The 26,660-nt window shown below is 43.5% G+C and overlaps 1 protein-coding gene across 1 annotated transcript; it reads right to left on the bottom strand.

Annotated features, from left to right (window-relative positions):
- Nucleotides 1-245: 245 nt before the first annotated feature.
- LOC129860314 (nucleolar RNA helicase 2-like) lies at nt 246-25,696 on the bottom strand. The gene is given in 15 exon segments (XM_055930640.1): nt 246-706; nt 1,031-1,075; nt 1,259-1,393; nt 1,529-1,882; nt 1,998-2,159; nt 7,946-8,095; nt 8,679-8,824; nt 8,981-9,166; nt 13,317-13,434; nt 21,405-21,583; nt 23,638-23,710; nt 23,837-23,945; nt 23,947-23,978; nt 24,332-24,568; nt 25,522-25,696. Coding segments are annotated over 15 exon segments (2,265 nt in total). The 5' UTR covers nt 25,630-25,696; the 3' UTR covers nt 246-475.
- Nucleotides 25,697-26,660: the final 964 nt, after the last annotated feature.

The raw sequence follows: 26,660 nt of genomic DNA, 5'->3' as shown, positions 1-26,660 counted from the left end.
TTCCCCCCTAAAATGTTTGCCTTTTATTAAACTTAAATTGACAAAAGGCCTATATGTTTAAAGTTGTTTTCATTATAACTACAAACTCTTCTAGAAACTTAAATGGAGAGTATTAGCACAGTATCTCAGGAAATGCCCTTCAAGATACATGAAGCAAAGTCCATGGAGGAATTTCTTTCTTTAGGATAAAAAGGAGCAGGTACAAAAAAAGAAAGAAAACCCCCCCAAAATAGAGCAGACAACCATTTCATTTATCAGACCACCTTTAATGAAAAAACATCTCATTCCAATGAATGAGTTTATCAAGTAGAGATAGTGAAATATATAATTGCAAAGCAATCAGCTCATACATATTTTGAGGATATACTTTCGGGCACAGGGTTAGCCAGTCTCACAAACACCAGTAAAAACCACCAGCTTGCTGTGCAGGAAACAGACAGCCATGTCATCAGTCCAGAGAATGGGAAGTCTGTGGTTAATAATCAAATGCACTGCTGAAGCTGCGTTTATGACTGCCTCCACCTCCTCTCCAGTTGCCACCACCGCCGCCGTTTCTGAAGCCATGGCCACCCCCTCGTCCTCCACCACCACGTCCACCGAAGGAGCGTCCGTATCCACGGTCACCACCCATGCGCTGTTTCTCCTCCAGCTCAGGGAGCTCTGTGGCGATTGACAGCTGCCAACGCCTACCATCCTGCCATGCATCCTGAGGAAAATAAAACTGGAGTGGTCACCACAAGTACAATAGTGTCTCTGTGTTACTAACCACATTATCTATGTTTTTTTTTTTTTTTTTTTTTACGAATTAGGGATTGCTTTTGTTGTGAAATTTGAGGAGTAGCATCACTCATACAAAGCTTGACAGTACGGCTGGGGAAATAATACTCCAAACTGCACACGATGAAAATTCAGTTTGAAAAAAGGGCTTGGATAATTGCTCCTCTTAGCTTTGAATCACCTTACACCAAGCCTTTTACATGTGTCCAATTGCTCACAGTTAAGAGGAAAGGAATCTCTGCTTTCTACTTACTTGGTACTCCTTTACTTTGTCAGCTGGAACATCAAAACAGACTCCCTGCAAAACAAAATTCACTCATAATATTAATATTTTCACTTAACATTAGGCAAGTCAATTACAGTCTCAATAGTATTGTCATTATAGTACCAACAGTGAATGAGGGTGGTTTTATTTCAAAGGTGAAAACAGAGACGTCACCTGTCCCCTCCCGACCTGAGGGACATTAAATGACAAGCCTACCATTTTGCCCTTGAGGAAGGTCATCCCCCGGATCACATCGTCAATCTCCTCTCCCAGCTGCTCCTTTAGACCACGCCAAGCACAGCCAATGTTGTGCAGCTCCTGGGAGCAGTTCATTGTCATTGTGGTGTAGCCCTGGAAGGTTTGAACAACAAACATGAACATTAAATATAAATTCAAACCATTCAGGGCATTTACATGTCATTCATTATTCAATTGCTACATATAAATGGCACTGAATGTGTGAGTTAGTAGAGCCTGAACACTCACAGCGTCAGAGTTGAGGAGGGACCTCTGCTCCAGGGCAGTGGCACCTGATATGCGTGCCAGGGCGGCAGCCAGGGCATCCACGGCCCCACGCTCCTCAATCAGCTTGGTAGCAGACACACGGAAGTACTCAATGGCTTGGGGAGGCACAGAGTCTAAAAACCTCACTGCGTCTTTACTGGAGGATTTGATGATGTCATTGGCAGTGGGCACTCCAACTCTCTTAAATGTGATGCCTGCTTTCTGCTCTACGTATCGGAGCTGGTCTTCCTCTTTGCGTTGGTAGAAACAGATGCAGACGCCTGTCCTGCCAGCCCTACCAGTGCGACCTGACCGGTGAATGTATGACTCCACATCCTGGTAGAGGGTCAAAGCAACGTTCATGTTTTAATACATTGTTCTTACTAGATCGATTAAAGTGTTACTACACAGGTATAAGAGCAAACTAACAGTTATCACCGTATTTGTCTACCTTTGGGGGTGAGCACTGCACAACCAGGTCTACCTCTGGGATGTCCAACCCACGAGCAGCAACGTTGGTGGCCACCAAGACCTCAAAGGTGCCACTTCTGAAGCCTTTCAATGTGATCTCCCTCTGCTTCTGAGGAATGTCCCCATGAAGTGACTGGGAACTCTGTAACATTCAACATTTATCACAATCAGTCAGATAATGAATCAGCCAATGAACCCATTAGAAATAAAGTAAACTATCTCACTTCATTTTTAATGTAATTTACATCTCAAGGTCTAACCTTCCATGTTTATCCTGGACAGAGCCGGGCGGCCCTATACGCTTACTACGCAATTTGAGTAGGGCCCTGCAAATTACGCAAGGGCCCCGCCTCCCCCTCATGCCAAAGTGGGTGTCAATGTTTACAACTTAATTGAGAGGGTGAAGCGGAACTATCCTTCTGGTCACTAAAAAAGAAGAGAAAAAAACACAATGAGAGTGAATTGAGGGAACAGCAATCAGGTAAACTTGTGTTCTCTCCTCTCCAAGATTGATGTCAGCAAATAACATGAATGTTAAGTTGATGTGCTAGCTTACAGTGCATCTATCTCTAGTCTGTCTGTCTTGCTATCCTAGCTGGGCAGTGCATCTCTTGGTCTGTCTTTGTCTTGCTTGCTTGCCAGCCACTTCCAGGGCTGTGTCCTGTGACTTTGTGCCTGACAAAACTGAGAGTGAAATACAAATATTTATTACGTTTGATAAACGCCAACGGGCAATGGTGTTTATAAACTTCAGCTTGGAAAAGATAACCACGTGAATGCACGAAATGAAACTTGCGCTTTCCAGCAGCAACCTCTGTTGGGACCAGTCCAGACAATATATGGGTGTGATGGCACTCCTCATAGGTGCACATCATTTTAAAACAAGACAATGATTATCTAGTCTCTCAGTCAAGGTTTAGTTACAACTCTGGACTAATGCAAGATGGAAAGCAATGGATTGACATTGATTTATATATTGAATTTAAAATGTTGATTAGCTGGGCATACTGAGCAATATGGATGCACATCACTCAGTAAATAATAACCATCGAGTATTCAGCCAAACCATAGTATAAATAGTTTTTTATATTTGAAATTGAATAAAAGCAAATCTGGGGGAGCCAGTTTGAATGGGCCTGATGCAGCTGATAACAATACTATTATTCATTTTACCTATAATTTACAGGTACTATGCTTAAGTTTGTCAGTAGAGATGCTGGATCATCAGCCAGTTCAAGCAGACTCAGTTGATCCATCCATCCTGTTGATCCACATCCAGACTCAGTCAGTACTCACACAGACCCAGTACAGCCGGCTTCAGCAAATATTAACACAGACCCAGTACTGGCAGCTTCAGCAAATATTAACACAGACCCAGTACTGGCAGCTTCAGCAAATACTAACACAGACCCAGTACTGGCAGCTTCAGCAAATATTAACACAGACCCAGTACTGGCAGCTTCAGCAAATATTAACACAGACCCAGTACTGGCAGCTTCAGCAAATATTAACACAGACCCAGTACTGGCAGCTTCAGCAAATATTAACACAGACCCAGTACTGGCAGCTTCAGCAAATACTAACACAGACCCAGTACTGGCAGCTTCAGCAAATACTAACACAGACCCAGTACTGGCAGCTTCAGCAAATACTAACACAGACCCAGTACTGGCAGCTTCAGCAAATACTAACACAGACCCAGTACTGGCAGCTTCAGCAAATAGTAACACAGACCCAATACAACCGTCTTCAGCAAATACTAACACAGACCCAGTACTGGCAGCTTCAGCAAATAGTAACACAGACCCAATACAACCGTCTTCAGCAAATACTAACACAGACCCAGTACTGGCAGCTTCAGCAAATACTAACACAGACCCAGTACTGGCAGCTTCAGCAAATAGTAACACAGACCCAGTACTGGCAGCTTCAGCAAATAGTAACACAGACCCAGTACTGGCAGCTTCAGCAAATAGTAACACAGACCCAGTACTGGCAGCTTCAGCAAATACTAACACAGACCCAGTACTGGCAGCTTCAGCAAATAGTAACACAGACCCAATACAACCGTCTTCAGCAAATACTAACACAGACCCAGTACAACCGTCTTCAGCAAATACTAACACAGACCCAGTACTGGCAGCTTCAGCAAATACTAACACAGACCCAGTACTGGCAGCTTCAGCAAATAGTAACACAGACCCAATACAACCGTCTTCAGCAAATACTAACACAGACCCAGTACTGGCAGCTTCAGCAAATACTAACACAGACCCAGTACTGGCAGCTTCAGCAAATACTAACACAGACCCAGTACTGGCAGCTTCAGCAAATACTAACACAGACCCAGTACTGGCAGCTTCAGCAAATACTAACACAGACCCAGTACTGGCAGCTTCAGCAAATAGTAACACAGACCCAATACAACCGTCTTCAGCAAATACTAACACAGACCCAGTACTGGCAGCTTCAGCAAATAGTAACACAGACCCAATACAACCGTCTTCAGCAAATACTAACACAGACCCAGTACTGGCAGCTTCAGCAAATACTAACACAGACCCAGTACTGGCAGCTTCAGCAAATAGTAACACAGACCCAGTACTGGCAGCTTCAGCAAATAGTAACACAGACCCAGTACTGGCAGCTTCAGCAAATAGTAACACAGACCCAGTACTGGCAGCTTCAGCAAATACTAACACAGACCCAGTACTGGCAGCTTCAGCAAATAGTAACACAGACCCAGTACAACCGTCTTCAGCAAATACTAACACAGACCCAGTACTGGCAGCTTCAGCAAATACTAACACAGACCCAGTACTGGCAGCTTCAGCAAATAGTAACACAGACCCAATACAACCGTCTTCAGCAAATACTAACACAGACCCAGTACTGGCAGCTTCAGCAAATACTAACACAGACCCAGTACTGGCAGCTTCAGCAAATAGTAACACAGACCCAATACAACCGTCTTCAGCAAGTACTAACACAGGCCCAGATGAAGTACAGGCAGCCTCAGCCAGTACTAGCACAACCAGAGGTGTTCAGCCAGCATCAGATACAAGCAGCTCAGACCCTAATAGAACAGTTGCTGCTCCACCAAATTACACAGCAGTTTGGCCCCCAGTCTTAACATACTTAGTGTGCAGAGGTCCATTCAAACCAGGACTAAATTTTTCTTACCCTAAAGACAAGTCCAGAAGAGGTTTCCATTCAGGCTTATTACAGAAACAGCTGTCAAATGGGGAAAAGATTACCAGGAGCTGGCTTTCATAATCAAAAACTACGCTGTGTATTGTTTTTGCTGTAAGCTCTTTTCTAAAAGATTACAAAATAAAGGAAGGCTTGAATGCCTGGTCAAATATCAACGGCATTCTGAAACACCATGCGGGTAGTCCTGAACACACAAACAATATGATTAAGTGGAGAGAACTTGATCTGCGCCTAAGTCGGGAACAGACTCCTGATCAGATACAAATGACAATTTGAGGCTGAAAGAAAGAGATGGCAGGATGTCCTTACACGTTTAATAAGTATCACCCAGTCTCTGGCTGAAAGAAACCTAGCATTCAGGGGTTCATCAGACTCTTCCAACCAGATAATGAAAACTTCCTAAAAGAGGTTGAATTACTGGCAAAATTTGAAAATCATCTCAGCAAAATTAAAGATGGAGAGACACATGCTCATTACTTTGGGAAGTGCGCACAGAATGAGCTGGTACAGATTGTGAGTGACAAGATTCTGGAAGCAATAGTGACTCAAGTAAGAGACTCAAAGAACTTCTCCATTATCTTGGACTGTACACCTGACAGTCACCAGGAGCAAATGTCCATTATTCTGAGAAGCGTGGCTTTAAAGGGAAAGCCAGAGATCAAGGAGCACTTCCTCTGCTTTGTGAATGTTGAGGTTACAACAGGCTTGAATCTGTCCACTGTCATCTTAGATGAGCTGAACGAGCTGAAGATTCCATTTGAAGATTACAGAGGGCAAGCTTATGATAATGGGGCCAACATGAAGGGCAAGCACCAAGGAGTACAAGCCAGACTGCTCAAAAAATATCCCAGAGCTGTGTTCGTACCATGTGGAGCACATACTCTAAACCTTGTCATTGCAGATGCTGCCAAATCTTCAAAAGATGCAGTTGAGTTTTTTGGGCATGTGCAAAAGCTCTTCATGTTCTTTTCAGCTGGCACACAAAGATGGGAGTGTTTTGAAGAAACATGTGAACATAACCGTGAAGTCACGGAGTGACATGATGAGAGAGTAGGCTCCAAAGTCTTCATGCATTCAGGTATCAGGCTTCTGAGGTTCGGGAGGCATTACTGAAAGCCAGGCAGATGATCAACAATCCTGTGGCCAAAGTGGAGGCAGAAGCACTCGCAGAGTAAGTTGGGTCCTACCGCTTCTTGATTTACTGTGTCGTATGGTGGGATAATGAGAATGACAAACAAGGGGAACAAGCTCCTCCAATCCGCCTCAATGCAGTTGGATATCGCACTGAATTTAATCTCAAAAGCAAAGGCCTCCCTCACTACATACCGGGAAACTGGAGTCGCTGAGGCCCAGACAACAGCCAAAAGCATTTGTGAAGAAATTAATGTGGAGGCTATTCTGAAAGAGAGTAGACTGAGAAACAGCAAGAGGCATTTCAGCTATGAGGCTTCTGATGAACCAGTGACTGATGCACTGAAAAACATTGAAGTTTACTACTACTTCAACATTGTGGTCGACTCTGCTGTGACATCTATGGATGAGAGATTTGAAACACTCAACCAGGTGAAAACCAAATACAGAGTGCTGCTGAACTTCAGCACTGCCTCTCAGATGTCCCGTGGATCTTTAAAGGCTCACTGCATGGAAGTTGAAAATACTCTAACCTTCAGAGATGATCGTGACATCAGTGGAATGGATCTTGCACACGAGATTCAGAATTGACCTGATCTGCCATCAGATAAGATGACTGCCTTTGAGCTGCTTTCCTTTCTCCGTGAGAAAAACCTGGAGGAACTCTAACCTAACCTTTGGATAGCCCAAAGAATTGCAGTCACCCTACCAGTAACATTGGCAGAGAGGAGCTTTTCAAAATTAAAGCTCATCAAAAAGCTACCCGAGGTCTTCCATGTCACAGGAACGTTTGAGTCATCTGGCCATCATGATGATGACGTCATTGATGATTTTGCCTCAAGATTTTAATTCAAACATTCAAATGTTTACACTCTTAGTAACATTTAAGATTGTATGGCAGAAGTGCATTTGTGTAAACGACTGCTTAACTAACTATGTGACATACTTTCTTAATTTCTTCCAGACAGTCCAGATAGACAGGTGCCCATGCTGAAAATGCCCAGGCTGTAGAGGGAACCAAAGTTAATCACACAGCTGTATAGGTTTTATTTTACTATTTTGATACTTATAGCTGCAGCCATGGCCTATAGGCTTATGTTTACATTGTATAGACAAAGCTAATTGTATAATATTGTGAGGACTGGACTAATTACGAGGCAGCAGAGCCAAAGCTCAGTGTTATATTTGATTATTTTCTCCATTTTATATTTTCTACAATTTCTTATTTATGTTAATGTTAATGTTCACTTATCTTAAGATTCTATAGGAAATATTATATTCAATAAATATTGTTTGTTTATCCCTCATTCTGTATAGGTCTACATATTCTTAGACCGACAGATGGAGCAAACTGTTTTAAAGGAGGGAGGATTGTAGTGGGAGCACTGGGGTGTCAGGTGTGACAATGGCAAATGGTTTACATGGCTCACGGGTCAGGCAGGAGGGACCCTTAGCAGAATTTTGCTTAGGGCCCCTGGGAGGTCAGGACTGGCTCTGATCCTGGTATCAATGTCATACCTCACAAATGTTCTGTATGCACTGTGTAACAAAACAAATAAAAACGCTATGGCAGGTTTCTGGTACCTGTTTTATGGAGGTGTTCATTGACAGCTCGTTGGCATCCTTCTTGGTCTCACAGAAGACGATGGTACGGCCGTGGCTGCCACTGTACACCTGGACCACATCCCCAATGACTGCAGCCCTCTGAGACCAGTGACACGCAATGGCAAGATGCTGGGTGGGGAGCAAGAGACCGAGAACTTTTAATAAAGTGCTGATAAGTGTGAAAATGACAATGTTCAGTAGGCCCGAGTGAACCAAACAAAACAAATGAAAAACATTTTTATATGACTGCCAAGTCAGTAATGTGTGGTATTTTACCAGTTTGACATGAACAACAGAATAAGGTAGATGGCGTGTAGGCAGGTTAAATATCTCTGCTATATGGAAACTGGTTTGCGTGTGAGTGTCAGAAGTGGCAAAAATGTGGCTCACATAGCTTTAAGGCTCGCATAGCTTTCGCCAGAGGAAACTGGTTCAGCAAGTAGGATATTTAAGAAACTTGTTGTACATTTCTTAAGAATCACGTAACTATTAACAAAATTTCCATGACCTGGAAAGAAAGTATTAATAGCAGCCTGGTGGCTTCACGCTACTCAATAGAAAAAGGCATAAATTATACATGTACATTTCAAAGATCAACATTTTCATCTGAATTAATCTGAAGTCTGACCAATATTTAAACCAAAGTGGAAACCATTGTCAATCAAAATAAAACATCACTTGTTGAAAGCATAACATATTTTTTCTTTGTTACCTCTACTGTGGTGGCAGCTTTCTGGGTCTTTTTGCCAATGAGGTCCACATGCACATAGGTTGGCCTCATGTACTTCTTTGCCACAACATACACCCATGGTGGGCATGTGGCAGAGAAGAGCAGGGTCTGGGGATTGCTCTCAGAGTCTGCACACAGAAAACATTGGATCAGATGTGTGCATTTACTATCGTCTGACTCAGTACTACTGATGAGGAATACTATCAAGGCCTCCCATCCAACCTAAGGTAAACCTACAGTATATGGCCTAAATCAAACAATCCCATATGAAAACGTCTTGTTACCTTTTTGGTAAGATGCAGAAAGTATCTCCTCCACCTGTTCTGCAAAGCCCATATCAAGCATTTGGTCCACTTCATCTAATACAACGTGCTTCAATTGAGACAGGTCCAGTTTGTTATTCTGTAGATGGTCCTTGATACGACCTGGAGTTCCCACTAGGACATCGATGCCATTGCGGATTGCATCAACTGTGGGGAAAAACATTTTCCCCCCACAAATATGATCAACTTAACCATATGCAATTTACAGTATTACTTTCCACCCCAAAAATAAGGCTGAGGATCTGACTTTTCTGGACCCCGCTTCCCGGCGGCTGGGGTCGTGTGGCTTATGTGCATGTGTGGGATTCTCTACTTTTGCTCTACCCGTAGAGAACCTCACTTCACGTGTCTCACTGTCAATCATTTACATTTACATTTAAGTCATTTAGCAGACGCTCTTATCCAGAGCGACTTACAAATTGGTGCATTCACCTTATGATATCCAGTGGAACAGCCACTTTACAATAGTGCATCTAACTCTTTTAAGGGGGGGGGGGTTAGAAGGATTACTTTATCCTATCCTAGGTATTCCTTAAAGAGGTGGGGTTTCAGGTGTCTCCGGAAGGTGGTGATTGACTCCGCTGACCTGGCGTCGTGAGGGAGTTTGTTCCACCATTGGGGTGCCAGAGCAGCGAACAGTTTTGACTGGGCTGAGCGGGAACTGTACTTCCTCAGAGGTAGGGAGGCGAGCAGGCCAGAGGTGGATGAACGCAGTGCCCTTGTTTGGGTGTAGGGCCTGATCAGAGCCTGAAGGTACGGAGGTGCCGTTCCCCTCACAGCTCCGTAGGCAAGCACCATGGTCTTGTAGCGGATGCGAGCTTCAACTGGAAGCCAGTGGAGAGAGCGGAGGAGCGGGGTGACGTGAGAGAACTTAGGAAAGTTGAACACCAGACGGGCTGCGGCGTTCTGGATGAGTTGTAGGGGTTTAATGGCACAGGCAGGGAGCCCAGCCAACAGCGAGTTGCAGTAATCCAGACGGGAGATGACAAGTGCCTGGATTAGGACCTGCGCCGCTTCCTGCGTGAGGCAGGGTCGTACTCTGCGAATGTTGTAGAGCATGAACCTACAGGAACGGGTCACCGCCTTGATGTTAGTTGAGAACGACAGGGTGTTGTCCAGGATCACGCCAAGGTTCTTAGCACTCTGGGAGGAGGACACAATGGAGTTGTCAACCGTGATGGCGAGATCATGGAACGGGCAGTCCTTCCCCGGGAGGAAGAGCAGCTCCGTCTTGCCGAGGTTCAGCTTGAGGTGGTGATCCGTCATCCACACTGATATGTCTGCCAGACATGCAGAGATGCGATTCACCACCTGGTTATCAGAGGGGGGAAAGGAGAAGATTAATTGTGTGTCGTCTGCATAGCAATGATAGGAGAGACCATGTGAGGATATGACAGAGCCAAGTGACTTGGTGTATAGCGAGAATAGGAGAGGGCCTAGAACAGAGCCCTGGGGGACACCAGTGGTGAGAGCACGTGGTGCGGAGACAGATTCTCGCCACGCCACCTGGTAGGAGCGACCTGTCAGGTAGGACGCAATCCAAGCGTGGGCCGCGCCGGAGATGCCCAGCTCGGAGAGGGTGGAGAGGAGGATCTGATGGTTCACAGTATCAAAGGCAGCCGATAGGTCTAGAAGGATGAGAGCAGAAGAGAGAGAGTTAGCTTTAGCAGTGCGGAGCGCCTCCGTGACACAGAGAAGAGCAGTCTCAGTTGAATGACTAGTCTTGAAACCTGACTGATTTGGATCAAGAAGGTCATTCTGAGAGAGATAGCAGGAGAGCTGGCCAAGGACGGCACGTTCAAGAGTTTTGGAGAGAAAAGAAAGAAGGGATACTGGTCTGTAGTTGTTGACATCGGAGGGATCGAGTGTAGGTTTTTTCAGAAGGGGTGCAACTCTCGCTCTCTTGAAGACGGAAGGGACGTAGCCAGAGGCCAAGGATGAGTTGATGAGCGAGGTGAGGTAAGGGAGAAGGTCTCCGGAAATGGTCTGGAGAAGAGAGGAGGGGATAGGGTCAAGCGGGCAGGTTGTTGGGCGGCCGGCCGTCACAAGACGCGAGATTTCATCTGGAGAGAGAGGGGAGAAAGAGGTCAAAGCACAGGGTAGGGCAGGGTGAGCAGAACCAGCGGTGTCGTTTGACTTAGCAAACGAGGATCGGATGTCGTCGACCTTCTTTTCAAAATGGTTGACGAAGTCATCAGCAGAGAGGGAGGAGGGGGGAGGAGGGGGAGGAGGATTCAGGAGGGAGGAGAAGGTGGCAAAGAGCTTCCTAGGGTTAGAGGCAGATGCTTGGAATTTAGAGTGGTAGAAATTGGCTTTAGCAGCAGAGACAGAAGAGGAGAATGTAGAGAGGAGGGAGTGAAAGGATGCCAGGTCCGCAGGGAGGCGAGTTTTCCTCCATTTCCGCTCGGCTGCCCGGAGCCCTGTTCTGTGAGCTCGCAATGAGTCGTCGAGCCACGGAGCAGGAGGGGAGGACCGAGCCGGCCTGGAGGATAGGGGACATAGAGAGTCAAAGGATGCAGAAAGGGAGGAGAGGAGGGTTGAGGAGGCAGAATCAGGAGATAGGTTGGAGAAGGTTTGAGCAGAGGGAAGAGATGATAGGATGGAAGAGGAGAGAGTAGCGGGGGAGAGAGAGCGAAGGTTGGGACGGCGCGATACCATCCGAGTAGGGGCAGTGTGGGAAGTGTTGGATGAGAGCGAGAGGGAAAAGGATACAAGGTAGTGGTCGGAGACTAGGAGGGCAGTTGCAATGAGATTAGTGGAAGAACAGCATCTAGTAAAGATGAGGTCAAGCGTATTGCCTGCCTTGTGAGTAGGGGGGGAAGGTGAGAGGGTGAGGTCAAAAGAGGAGAGGAGTGGAAAGAAGGAGGCAGAGAGGAATGAGTCAAAGGTAGACGTGGGGAGGTTAAAGTCACCCAGAACTGTGAGAGGTGAGCCATCCTCAGGAAAGGAACTTATCAGGGCGTCAAGCTCATTGATGAACTCTCCAAGGGAACCTGGAGGGCGATAAATGATAAGGATGTTAAGCTTGAAAGGGCTGGTAACTGTGACAGCATGGAATTCAAAGGAGGCGATAGACAGATGGGTCAGGGGAGAAAGAGAGAATGTCCACTTGGGAGAGATGAGGATCCCAGTGCCACCACCCCGCTGACCAGAAGCTCTCGGGGTGTGCGAGAACACGTGGGCAGACGAGGAGAGAGCAGTAGGAGTAGCAGTGTTATCAGTGGTAATCCATGTTTCCGTCAGTGCCAAGAAGTCGAGGGACTGGAGGGAAGCATAGGCTGAGATGAACTCTGCCTTGTTGGCCGCAGATCGGCAGTTCCAGAGGCTGCCTGAGACCTGGAACTCCACGTGGGTCGTGCGCGCTGGGACCACCAGGTTAGAGTAGCAGCGGCCACGCGGTGTGAAGCGTTTGTATGGTCTGTGCAGAGAGGAGAGAACAGGGATAGACAGACACATAGTTGACAGGCTACAGAAGAGGCTACGCTAATGCAAAGGAGATTGGAATGACAAGTGGACTACACGTCTCGAATGTTCAGAAAGTTAAGCTTACGTTGCAAAAAAAAAAAAATCGCCGATGATAATTCTTCAAATTTCACCAGTAAAACATCCACGCCACATCTGTATATCAATATATTTGATCTCAATCAGTTTCATGGGGATATGCACTAAGATCTACTTTAGCTATAAGCTACAAATTCGAAGTAGCCTACAATGTTGTTTTGAATTATGTGCAGCGAGTGAATTCTAGAGCAGACGGTGTTAACAAACTGTTGCATAGCCTACCAATGTTAAGTTTCAACCAAAGCACATATTTTTCCTCGCTCGCTGTTGTGGCCACATGAGAAAAATGCGACCATTCACACAATCATCTTAAAATTTCATAAGAAATGGGTGGTGTTTAAAAAAAAATCTTACACTGACATTAAAGTGAAAAAGTGATCCATTTTCATTTGGAAGAGTCAGCTTTTTAAACCAAAATGGCTCAGTTTAAATTGTTTTTACATTGTAGTAAAACAAAAACTCATTTGATATTATATCCTGTGCTATTATGTAGAATAGTTATGTGATCTTTATTAAGCTTTGATCTAACTTTAAAAAACAAGCAACATCTGCCAGAGTAGCGTTATCTCTACGAGTGTGTGTGGAGTGAGGGTCCGGCACATGCGCGGACTTCGGAACCTTTAACTGTTGGGAAGAAAGGTTCTGAAAGGTCGGATCCGCAGCCACTCGTAAATAATAGGCACTTTGCAACGAAGCCAAATTTTTGTACTAGATCAATTGTAGGAATACTACTCACGTTGAGGGTTGTAGGAGCTCCCACCATAGAAACAGGTAACAGACAGTTTCTTTGTCATGTCCTTGAAATCCTTGGCTACTTGAATAGCCAATTCTCTCGTTGGAGCAAGGCACAGAACCTTAAAAAAAAAAAAAATATTAAAAGAGAAACGGTTAATGATAAACATGAAGCGTTCCAGAAGCCTTCTGGTCAAAAGATTATGGATGCTCCACAAAACTATTCTTAAGAAATAAGGCACAGGGGGGTGAGGTATATTGGCCATATACCCCCCCAAAAATTAAGCAGATACCGGCCTTACTGCAATTATAAATCGGATACCAACATGAATATAACAGCAAACAAGTAGATTTGCTTCATACCTGTGGGATATTGTCTGATACACAGTGCCTTCAGAAAGTATTCATACTCCTTGACTTATTCCCCAATTTGTTGTGTTACAGCCCGAATTCAAAACGGATTAAATAGATTTTTTTCACTTTATTGAAAAATAAATACAATTTACATACAGTTGAAGTCGGAAGTTTACATAGACCTTAGCCAAATACATTTAAACTCAGTTTTTCACAATTACTGACATTTAATCCTTGTAAAAATTCCCTGTCTTAGGTCAGACAGGATCACCACTTTATTTTAAGAATGTGAAATGTCAGAATAATAGTAGAGAGAATGATTTATTTCAGCTTTTATTTATTTCATCACATTCCCAGTGGGTCAGAAGTTTACATACACTCAATTAGTATTTGGTAGCATAGCCTTTAAATTGTTTAACTTGGGTCAAACGTTTTGAGTAGCCTTTCACAAGCTTCCCACAATAAGTTGGGTGAATTTTAGCCCATTCCTCCTGTCAGAGCTGGTGTAACTGAGTCAGGAATGTAGGCCTCCTTGCTCGCACACGCTTTGTCAGTTCTGCCCACAAATATTCTATAGGATTGAGGTCAGGGCTTTGTGATGGCCACTCCAATACCTTGACTTTGTTGTCCTTAAGCCATTTTGCCACAACTTTAGAAGTATGCTTTGGATCATTGTCCATTTGGAAGACCCATTTGCAACCAAGCTTTAACTTCCTGACTGATGTCTTGAGATGTTGCTTCAACATATCCACATAATGTACCTTCCTCATGATGCCATCTATACTGTAAAGTGCACCACTCTTTCCTGTAGCAAAGCACCCCCACAACATGATGCTACCAGCCCCGTGCTTCACGTATTGGGATGGTGTTCTTCGGCTTGCAAGCCTCCCCCCTTTTCCTCCAAACATAACAATGGTCACTATGGCCAAACAGTTCTATTTTTGATTCATCAGACCAGGGGACATTTCTCCAAAAGGTACGATCTTTGTCCCCATGTGCAGTTCCAAACCGTAGTCTGGCTTTTTTATGGCGGTTTTGGAGCAGTGGCTTCTTCCTTGCTGAGCTCAGGTTATGTCGATATCGGACTCGTTTTACTGTGGATATAGATACTTTTGTACCCATTTCCTCCAGCATCTTCACAAGGTCCTTTGCTGTTGTTCTGGGATTGATTTGCACTTTTCGCACCAAAGTACGTTAATCTCTAGGAGACAGAACACGTCTCCTTCCTGAGCGGTATGATGGCTGCGTGGTCCCATGGTATTTATACTGGAGTACTATTGTTTGTACAGATGAACGTGGTACCTTCAGGATTTTGGAAATTGCTCCAAAGGATGAACCAGAATTGTGGAGGTCTACAAAATAATTTCGGAGGTCTTGGCTGATTTCTTTTGATTTTCCCATGATGTCAAGCAAAGAGGCACCGAGTGTGAAGGTAGGCCTTGAAATACATCAACAGGTACACCTCCAACTGACTCAAATGATGTCAATTAACCTATCAGAAGCTTCTATAGCCATGACATCATTTTATGGAATTTTCCAAGCTGTTTAAAGGCACAGTCAAATTAGTGTATGTAAACTTCTGACCCCTGGAATTGTGATACAGTGAATTATAAGTGAAATAGTCTGTCTGTAAACAATTGTTGGAAAAATTACAGCTGAGTCTTTCTGAGTAAGCATAATAGCTTTGCATACCTGAATTGTACAATATTTGCCCATTATTCTTTACAAAATTCTTCAAGCTCTGTCAAATTGGTTGTTTATCATTGCTAGTCTTGCAATAGATTTTCAAGCAGATTTAAGTCAAAAGCATAACTCTGCAACATTCAATGTCGTCTTGGTAAGCAACTCCAGTGTAGATTTGGCCTTGCGTTTCAGGTCATTGTCCTGCTGAAAGGTGAATTCTTCTCCCATTGTCTGGTGGAAAGCAGACGGAACCAGGTTCTTCTCTAGGATTTTTCCTGTGCTTAGCTCTATACCGTTTATATTTATCCCGCAAAACTCCCCAGTCCTTATCAACGAAAAGCATACCCATAACATGATGCAGCCACTACTAAGCTTGAAAATATGGAGTGGTACTCAGTAATGTGTTGTATTGGATTTGCCCCAAACATAACACTTCATATTTAGTACAAAACATTTTTGCTTACTTTGCCACATTTTTTCCAGTATTACCTTAATGTCTTGTTCAAACAGGATGCATGTTTTGAATATTTTTATTTTCTACAGGCTTCCTTTTCACTCCATCAATTAGGTTAATATTGTGCAGTAACTACAATGTCATTGACCCATCCTCAGTTTTCTCCGATCACAGGCCTTTATACTCTAACTGTTTTAAAGTCACCATTGGCCTCATGGTGAAATCCCTGAGCGGTTTCCTTCCTCTCTGGTAACTGAATTAGGAAGGACATCTGCATCTTTGTAGGGACTGGGTGTATTGATACACCATCAAAAGTGTAATCAATAACTTCACCATGCTCAAAGGGATATTCTATGTCTGCTTTAAAACACACATTTTTATATACAGTATATAACAAAAGTGAGTACCGCCCTCACATTTTTGTAAATATTTGAGTATATCTTTTCATGTGACAACACTGAAGAAATGACACTTTGCTACAATGTAAAGTAGTGAGTGTACAGCTTGTATAACAGTGTAAATTTGCTGTCCCCTCAAAATAACTCAACACACAGCCATTAATGTCTAAACCTGCTGGCAACAAAAGTGAGTACACCCCTAAGTGAAAATGTCCAAATTGGGCCCAATTAGCCATTTTCCCTCCACGGTGTCATGTGACTCGTTAGTGTTACAAGGTCTCAGGTGTGAATGGGGAGCAGGTGTGTTAAATTTGGTGTCATCGCTCTCACACTCCCTCATACTGACTGGTCACTGGAAGTTCAACATGGCACCTCATGGCAAAGAACTCTCTGAGGATCTGGAAAAAATTATTGTTGCTCTACATAAAGATGGCCTGGGCTATAAGAAGATTGGCAAGACCCTGAAACTGAGCTGCAGCACGGTGGCCAAGACCATACAGCGGTTTAACTGGACAGGTTTCACTCAGAACAGGCCTCGCCATGGTCGACCAAAGAAGTTGAGTGCACGTGCTCAGCGTCATATCCAGAGGATGTCTTTGGGAAATAGACGTATGAGTGCTGCAGAGGTTGAAGGGGTGGGGGGTCAGCCTGTCAGTGCTCAGAACACACGCCGTACACTGCATCAAATTGGTCTGCATGGCTGTCGTCCCAGAAGGAAGCTAAAGATGATGCACAAGAAAGCCCGCAAACAGTTTGCTGAAGACAAGCAGACTAAGGACATGGATTACTGGAACCATGTCCTGTGGTCTGAAGAGACCAAGATAAACGTATTTGGTTCAGATGGTGTCAAGCGTGTGTGGCAGCAACCAGGTGAGGAGTACAAAGACAAGTGTGTCTTGCCTACAGTCAAGCATGGTGGTGGGAATGTCATGGTCTGGGGCTGCACGAGTGCTGCCGGCACTGGGGAGCTACAGTTCATTAAGGGAACCGTGAATGCCAACATGTACTATGACATACTGAAGCAGAGCATGATCCCCTCCCTTCGGAGACTGGGTCGCAGGGCAGTATTCCAACATGATAACAACCCCAAACACACCTCCAAGACGACCACTGCCTTGCTAAAGAAGCTGAGGATAAAGGTGATGGACTGGCCAAGCATGTCTCCAGACCTAAACCCTATTGAGCATCTGTGGGGCATCCTCAAGCGGAAGGTGGAGGAGTGCAAGGTCTCTAACATCCACCAGCTCTATGATGTCGTCATGGAGGAGTGGAAGAGGACTCCAGTGGCAATCTGTGACGCTCTGGTGAACTCCATGCCCAAGAGGGTTAAGGTAGTGCTGGAAAATGATGGTGGCCACACAAAATATTGACACTTTGGGCCCAATCACTTTTGTTGCCAGCGGTTTAGACATTATTGGCTGTGTTGAGTTATTTTGAGGGGAGAGTAAATTTACACTGTTATACAAGCTGTACACTCACTACTTTACATTGTAGCAGTGTCATTTCTTCAGTGTTGTCACATGAAAGGATATACGTACTCAAATATTTACAAAAATGTGAGGGGTGTATTCACTTTTGTGATATACTGTGTGTATATATATATACTGTATATATATATATTTATATATATATATATACTGTATATATATATATATATACAGTGGGGAGAACAAGTATTTGATACACTGCTGATTTTGCAGGATTTCCTACTTACAAAGCATGTAGAGGTCTGTAATTTATCATAGGTACACTTCAACTGTGAGAGACGGAATCTAAAACAAAAATCCAGAAAATCACATTGTATGATTTTTAAGTAATTAATTTGCATTTTATTGCATGACATAAGTATTTGATACATCAGAAAAGCAGAACTTAATATTTGGTACAGAAACCTTTGTTTGCAATTGCAGAGATCATACGTTTCCTGTAGTTCTTGACCAGGTTTGCACACACTGCAGCAGGGATTTTGGCCCACTCCTCCATACAGACCTTCTCCAGATCCTTCAGGTTTCGGGGCTGTCGCTGGGCAATACGGACTTTCAGCTCCCTCCAAAGATTTTATATTGGGTTCAGGTCTGGAGACTGGCTAGGCCACTCCAGGACCTTGGGATGCTTCTTACGGAGCCACTCCTTAGTTACCCTGGCTGTGTGTTTCGGGTCGTTGTCATGCTGGAAGACCCAGCCACGACCCATCTTCAATGCTGTTACTGAGGGAAGGAGGTTGTTGGCCAAGATCTCGCGATACATGGCCCCATCCATCCTCCCCTCAATACGGTGCAGTCGTCCTGTCCCCTTTGCAGAAAAGCATCCCCAAAGAATGATGTTTCCACCTCCATGCTTCACGGTTGGGATGGTGTTCTTGGGGTTGTACTCATCCTTCTTCTTCCTCCAAACACGGCGAGTGGAGTTTAGACCAAAAAGCTCTATTTTTGTCTCATCAGACCACATGACCTTCTCCCATTCCTCCTCTGGATCATCCAGATGGTCATTGGAAAACTTCAGGCGGGCCTGGACATGCGCTGGCTTGAGCAGGGGGACCTTGCGTGCGCTGCAGGATTTTAATCCATGACGGCGTAGTGTGTTACTAATGGTTTTCTTTGAGACTGTGGTCCCAGCTCTCTTCAGGTCATTGACCAGTTCCTGCCGTGTAGTTCTGGGCTGATCCCTCACCTTCCTCAAGATCATTGATGCCCCACGAGGTGAGATCTTGCATGGAGCCCCAGACCGAGGGTGATTGACCTTCAACTTGAACTTCTTCCATTTTCTAATAATTGCGCCAACAGTTGTTGCCTTCTCACCAAGCTACTTGCCTATTGTCCTGTAGCCCATCCCAGCCTTGTGTAGGTCTACAATTTTATCCCTGATGTCCTTACACAGCCCTCTAGTCTTGGCCATTGTGGAGAGGTTGGAGTCTGTTTGAGTGTGTGGACAGGTGTCTTTTATACAGGTAACGAGTTCAAACAGGTGCAGTTAATACAGGTAATGAGTGGAGAACAGGAGGGCTTCTTAAAGAAAAACAAACAGGTCTTACTGGTTGATAGGTGATCAACTACTTATGTCATGCAACAAAATGCAAATGAATTACTTAAAAATCATACAATGTGATTTTCTGGATTTTTGTTTTAGATTCCATCTCACAGTTGAAGTGTACCTATGATAAAAAATTACAGACTTCTACATGCTTTGTAAGTAGGAAAACCTGCAAAATCGGCATTGTATCAAATACTTGTTCTCCCCACTGTATATATATATTTTTTAAACTCAGCAAAAAAAAGAAACATCCTCTCACTATCAACTGCATTTATTTTCAGCAAACGTAACATGTGTAAATATTTGCATGAACATAACAAGATTCAACAACTGAGACATAAACTGAACAAGTTCCACAGACACGTGACTAACAGAAATTGAATAATGTGTCCATGAACAAGGGGGGATGAAAATCAAAAATAACAGTCAATATCTAGTGTGGGCACCAGTTGCAATAAGTACTGCAGTGCATCTCCTCCTCATGGACTGCATCAGATTTGCCTGTTCTTGCTGTGACATGTTACTCCACTCTTCCACCAAGGCACCTGCAAGTTCCCGGACATTTCTGGGGGGGATTGGCCCTAGCCCTCACCCTCCGATCCAAAAGGTCCCAGAAGTGCACAATGGGATTGAGATCTGGGCTCTTCGCTGGCCATGGCAGAACACTGACATTCCTGTCTTGCAGGAAATCACGCACAGAATGAGCAGTATGGCTGGTGGCATTGTCATGCTGGAGGGTCATGTCAGGATGAGCCTGCAGAAAGGCTCCACATGAGGGAGGAGGATGTCTTACCTGTAACCTCTTACCTCCACATCGATCCCGCTCCAGAGTACAGGCCTCGGCATAACGCTCATTCCTTCGACAATAAACACAAATCCGACCATCACCCCTGGTGAGACGAAACCACGACTCGTCAGTGAAGAGCACTTTTTGCCAGTCCTGTCTGGTCCAGCGACGGTGGGTTTGTGCCCACAGACACATAAGCACCTGGCATACAACAGGCCTACAAGGCCTACCTCTCAGCCTATTGCGGACAGTCTGAGCACTGATGGCGGGATTGTGCATTCCTGGTGTAACTCGAGCAGTTGTTGCTGCCATCCTGCACCTGTCCCGCAGGTGTGATGTTCAGATGCACCGATCCTGTGCAGGTGTTGTTAGACGTGGTCTGCCACTGCGAGGACGATCAGCTGTCCGTCCTGTCTTCCTGTAGCGCCGTCTTAGGCGTCTCACAGTACGCATATTGCAATTTATTGCCCTGGCCACATCTGCAGTCCTCATGCCTCCTAAGGCACGTTCACGCAGATGAGCAGGGACCCTGGGCATCTTTCTTTTGGTGTTTTTCAGAGTCAGTAGAAAGGCCTCTAGTGTCCTAAGTTTTCATAACTGTGACCTTAATTGCCTACCGTCTATAAGCTTTTAGTGTCTTATAGACCATTGCACAGGTGCATGTTTATTCATTGTTTATGGTTCACTGAACAAGCATGGGAAACAGTGTTTCAACCCTTTACAATGAAGATCTCAAGTTCTGGATTTTTACGAATTATCTTTGAAAGACAGGGTCCTGATAGAGGGACGTTTCTTTTTTTTGCTGAGATATCTTTCAACTGGTGCCTTTTTGTAGGAGGCATTGGAAAATCTCCCTGGTCATTGTGGTTGAATCTGTGTTTGAAATTCACTGATCGCCTAGGGGACCTTACAGATAATTGTATGTGTGGGTTACAGAAATGAAATCATGTTAAACACCATTATTGCACACAGAGTGAGTCCATACAATTTATGTAACTTGTTGAGCACATTTTTACTCCTGAACTTTGGGTTTGCCATACCAAAAAGTTTAATACTTATTGACTCAAGACATTTCGGCCTTTCATTAAATTATTTTGTAAAAAATTCAAAAAACATTATTCCACTTTGACATTATGGGGTATTATGTGTAGGCCAGTGAGAGAAAAAAAATCTAATTTTAATCATTTTAAAATTCAGGCTGTAACACAACAAAATGTGGAAAAAGTCAAGGGGAGTAAATACTTTTAAGGCACTGTACACACTGCTGCTGTTTCAGCCAATCAGCATCCAGGACCCAAACGACTCAGTGATAACATGCAATTGACAACATCTTCGCACTTACAGAAAATGCTGAATATTTTATGGCAGAATCTGCAGCAGACCTACCTTTGGGGCTCTGCCCCGCCTCTTGTCATCCGGGTCATTTTGGATTTTCTCGATCAGCGGAATGGCAAAAGCTAATGTTTTGCCAGTGCCTGTTCTTGCCTGACCAATTACATCCTTTCCCTCATACACTGAATTGAAGGTTTGGGTTTGGATGTCAAAGAGGAAAGATATGCCTCGTGCTAGTGGGAAAATAAAGTTAAAGTATAGGTTAGTGGATTAAAGTTGTTTTACCAGAAATTAAAGGGATACTTCAGGATTTTGGCAATTAATCCCTTTATCTACATCCCCAGAGTCAGATGAATTTATGGATTTTTATGTCTCTGCGTGCAGTTTGAAGGAAGTTGCTAACTAGCATTAGCACAAATGCGCTAAAGATAGAATATACTTACAGTCATTGTGCTAAACTACCTCTTAACTTCCTTCATACTGAATGAAAAAAAAAATATGTATCCATGAGTTTCTGACTCTGTGGAAGTAGATAAAGGGCTTCACTAGAAAAATCCAGAAATATCCCTTTAAGTAAATTGATAACTAGTCACCGTAAACAATGCTACTCTAAATAATGCCTACCGTACATAACTTACATCACATGCATATACTGTATTGAGACCCAATCACTGGACACTTTAATAAATGGGTCAAGTCACTTTAAACAATGTCTACATATCTTACATTACTCATATCACATGTCTAAACTGTATTTTATACCAACTAATGCACCTTGCCTATGCTGCTCGGCCATCGCTCATCCATATACTTACAGTTGAAGTCGGACGTAAACAATTGTTTACAGACAGATTATTTCACTGTATCAATTCCAGTGGGTCAGAAGTTTACATACATTAACTAACTTGACTGTGCCTTTAAACAGTGTGGAAAATTCCTGAAAATCATGTCATGGCTTTAGAAGCTTCTGATACGCTAATTGACATATGCATTCTGTCTCCTAGAGATGAACATACTCTGGTGCGAAAAGTGCAAATCAATCCCAGAACAGCAGCAAAGGACCTTGTGAAGATGCTGGAGGAAACAGGTACAGAAGTAAATATATCCACAATTAAACGAGTCCTATATCAACATAACCTGAGCTCAGCAAGGAAGAAGCCACTGCTCCAAAACCGCCATAAAAAAGCCAGACTACGGTTTGGAACTGCACATGGGGACAAAGATCGTACCTTTTGGAGAAATGTCCTCTGGTCTGATGAAACAAAAATAGAACTGTTTGCCATAGTGACCATTGTTATGTTTGGAGGAAAAAGGGGGAGGCTTGCAAGCCAAAGAACACCAACCGAACCGTGAAGGACGGGGTGGCAGCATCATGTTGTGGGGGTGCTTTGCTGCAGGAGGGACAGGTGCACTTCACAAAATAGGTGGCATCATGAGGGAGGTACATTATGTGAATATATTGAAGCAACATTTCAAGACATCGGTCAGGAAGTTAAAGCTTGGGTGCAAATGGGTCTTCCAAATGGACAATGACCCCAAGCATACTTCTAAAGTTGTGGCAAAATGGCTTAAGGTCAACAAAGTCAAGGTATTGTAGTGGCAATCACAAAGCCCTGGCCTCAATCCTATAGAATATTTGTGGGCAGAACTGAAAAAGCTTGTGCGAGCAAGGAGGCCTACAAACCTGACTCAGTTACCCCAGCTCTGTCAGGAGGAATGGGCCAAAATTCACCCAACTTATTGTGGGAAGCTTGTGGAAGGCTACACGAAAGATTTAATCCAAAGTTAAACAATTTAAAGGGAATGCTACCAAATACTAATTGAGTGTATGTAAACTTCTGACCCACTGGGAATGTGATGAAAGAAAGAAAAGCTGAAATAAATAAGTATCTTTACTATTATTCTGACATTTCACATTCTTAAAATAAAGTGGTGATCCTAACTGACCTAAGACAGGGAATTTTTACTCTGATTGAATGTCAGTAATTGTGAAAAACTGTGTTTAAATGCATTTGGCTAATGTGCATGTAAACTTCTGACTTCAACTGTATATGTACATATTCCCATTCACCCCTTTAGATGTGTGTGCATTAGGTAGTTGTTGGAAATTACTGCCCTGTTGGAACTAGAACCACAAGCATTTCGCTACACTCGCATTAACATCTGCTAACCATATGTTTGGGACCAATAAAATTTGATTAAATAATAGATTATACCTTTAAAAAAAATAGGTAACAACTCAAACAGCATTTTAGTTGCATGAAAATTGACAAACAAGGAAAAATACCTTGAAGTAGTTTGATGGTGTTGGGGGAGATTTTGAAGTTTGAAAAGGCTCCCTCTTTTTGTTCTGGTGTCTCCTAAAGGAATGAAAAAGAAAAGAAACACACTGATACAATGTTCTTAAACTCATTTAAATTGTTTTCCCACAAACCACTATGCTACATCTTCACCGATGAATGAGAACGTCACTGGGAAAGACTCACAATTTCTTTTTCACTGTCACTGCTGGAGTCTTCGCTTGATTGTGTTGGAGTTGTCGTCGTGGAGTATCCATTAGTTTGTGCGATCAGCTTGGGAGTCTTATGCAACACTGTTGACAACTTCTTCTTCTGACGTCTTCTTTTTCTGTTGGTAATGACAAAATGGGACATGGTAAAAAGATGCCTTGCCATGGTGATTACTAATTAACATTTGATTATAAAATGATTATATTCATTCCTATCTTAAGACGAACAAAAATTATGTATTTGATAAGAGATATCCCGTGTAGCTCAGTTGGTAGAGCATGACGCTTGCAATGCCAGGGTTGTGGGTTTCGATTACCGTGGAGGACAGTATGAAAATATGTAAGTCGCTCTGGTTAAGAGTGTCTGCTAAATGACTAAAATGTAAATATCAAAATAAATCAATACCCATCCGTTGTAATGCAATACTAAGTGTAGGAATGTTTTAACAAAACACTAAATACTATAAGTTACCTCAGTTGCTTTGTCATTGTCTGCAGACTCCTCATTGGAATAAGATGTGTTGTTCTTCAAATGTGATTCAATATTCCCATTAACATCAATGGATTTGTTCACATCCCCATTTGCTATGTCCACTTTTTCTTTCTTCTTCTTCTTGGGAACAGGAGGTTCACAGTCAGGTTCCTCTTCAACAACTGTTTTATGTTTCTTGATTTTCTTCCCCTCCTTGGTCTTCTTCTCCTTTACTTTCTACAAACCAAACAGTGTGCCATGCATTAGTTTAAGGGGAAAGAATAGTAGAAAGCTATATCAATGTATAGCTACATTTCTTACCACATAATAGCGCTAGTGAACTTGAACTTAGTAGAATGACAGATGGATCATTATTGACGTACTGTATTGGATACATAGTTGCAAGTTCAATGCTGACTAGCTAGGTATGCTGCGTTCAAATAAAAGTTGGAACTGGGACTCTTGCTACCTGAATAACGCGACAGTGGTCTAAATACAACCATTTAGAACGTCGGACATTTCTGAGTTTCCTAGTTCTGACTAGCATTTGAACGCGGAATTATGCCACGTTCAAAACAATTGAGTACTTAAAATACGAAGTCAAACCGCGACGTTAGTGATCTTCAGATCGGAGGTTTAGAAAGAGGGCCGAGTTTCCAGGTTGGAATACCGAGTTGGATGACCGTTCAAATCGATATTTCCCAGTGGGAGACCGTTTTTGTCCAAGTTCCCAGTTGTTTGAACGCACTGAATTTGGAGATTACCGAGCTCCAAGTTGTCGTGAACGTGGCATTAGAATGGCAACATGTCCAGCAACGTCATCAAGTGCCATACGTGGCACAAACTGATAGGATGTGACTGTGCCGAGGCATGTTGATCCTTCTGTTATGAAGATCAGCTAAACACGTGTCATGGCACGAGGCTGCGTACACTGGTAGCAATGAACATGTCATGTGCGGCGCTAGTTACTTTCTACAGCGATTGACAGTTATTTCAATCTCGAACTACTTGTATTTTCCTTACCTCTAGCTAGCGTAATGGCAATAATATTAGCAATATGACATTACGTTAAATTAGCTACCATGCGGCTGTAGAATGTAACTAGCAAGCTACGGTAACTGCTAGCAGGCGGTGCTAACGCAGTTTTAGCAAACGTAAACAACCAGCTATTTGTGTTCTATTTTACTTACTTTGGGTGTCGTACTGCCCGCACTAATGTCCAGTTCACATTCCATCCCGATGTCTTCGGTTTCAAAAATAATCTTTGATGGCATCTTCCCAGGTTGTTTTTCCTTCATGTGGACACTAGCTAACCCTACGGGCACGCGTACAGAAAGGAACGACACGACTGTGCGGTGTTGAGGTAGACCTTTTACAAGCATAGAAATTAAGTATATAGAATGGACCTCCCATTGGAAGCCAGTACAATGCAACTTGCACGCCGTGATGTGGAACTTTAAATTTGTTCTTTAGTTCACAAAGATGAGTGTATTCTTTGAAGGTGCTTTATGCGCCTTGGACTCCATACATGTTATTTTCTCAACTGCGCAGACATGATGGTTTTATGAAAAATGATGTACACCATATGACGGAAAGCCAGAGTTATAACACATTGGTATTGCTATGTTGATGGATTTTCTTTTGTGAGCTCACAGACTATTTTGTATTTTTGCTTTATCCCAACACCTCTTAGAGATTATTTTTTATTATTTTTTTATTTCACCTTTATTTAACCAGGTAGGCTAGTTGAGAACAAGTTTTCATTTACAACTGCGACCGAGATTAGACTACAATGTCCGCCGCAATGCAGCGCCCCAGCAATTTAGGTGCCTTGCTCAAGGGCACAAGGAATGGCAGGAGATACATCTAATATATATATATATATTACACTGAGTGTACAAAACATTAGGAACACCTTCCTAATATTGAGTTGCACCACATTTTGCCCTCGGAACAGTCTCAATTCGTCAGGGCATGGACTCTACAAGGTGTCGAAAGCGTTCCACAGGGATGCTGGCCCTAGTTGACTCCATTGCTTCCCACAGTTGTGTCAAGTTGGCTGGTAGTGGATCTCTACTCCAAATAGCTTGTTCCATCTCATCCCACAGATGCTCAATTGGATTGAGATCTGGTGATTGGGCAGGCCACTGCAGTAAGCTGAATTCACTGTCATGTTCGTGAGAACCATTCCTGGACAATCCTAGTCTTGTGGCATGAGACATTATCCTGCTGGGAAAAAAATAATTCACAGATGTATACACTGCTGCCATGAAGGGATGCACCTAATTGGTAATGATGTTTCGCTATCCTGTGACATTCAAATGTTGCT

The sequence above is a fragment of the Salvelinus fontinalis genome, chromosome 1 (assembly GCF_029448725.1).
Source record: "Salvelinus fontinalis isolate EN_2023a chromosome 1, ASM2944872v1, whole genome shotgun sequence".
In the NCBI taxonomy this organism is placed as follows: Eukaryota; Metazoa; Chordata; class Actinopteri; order Salmoniformes; family Salmonidae; genus Salvelinus; species Salvelinus fontinalis.
Note: the sequence above shows the minus strand (reverse complement) of the source record. Positions and strands in the feature narration are given on the sequence as shown.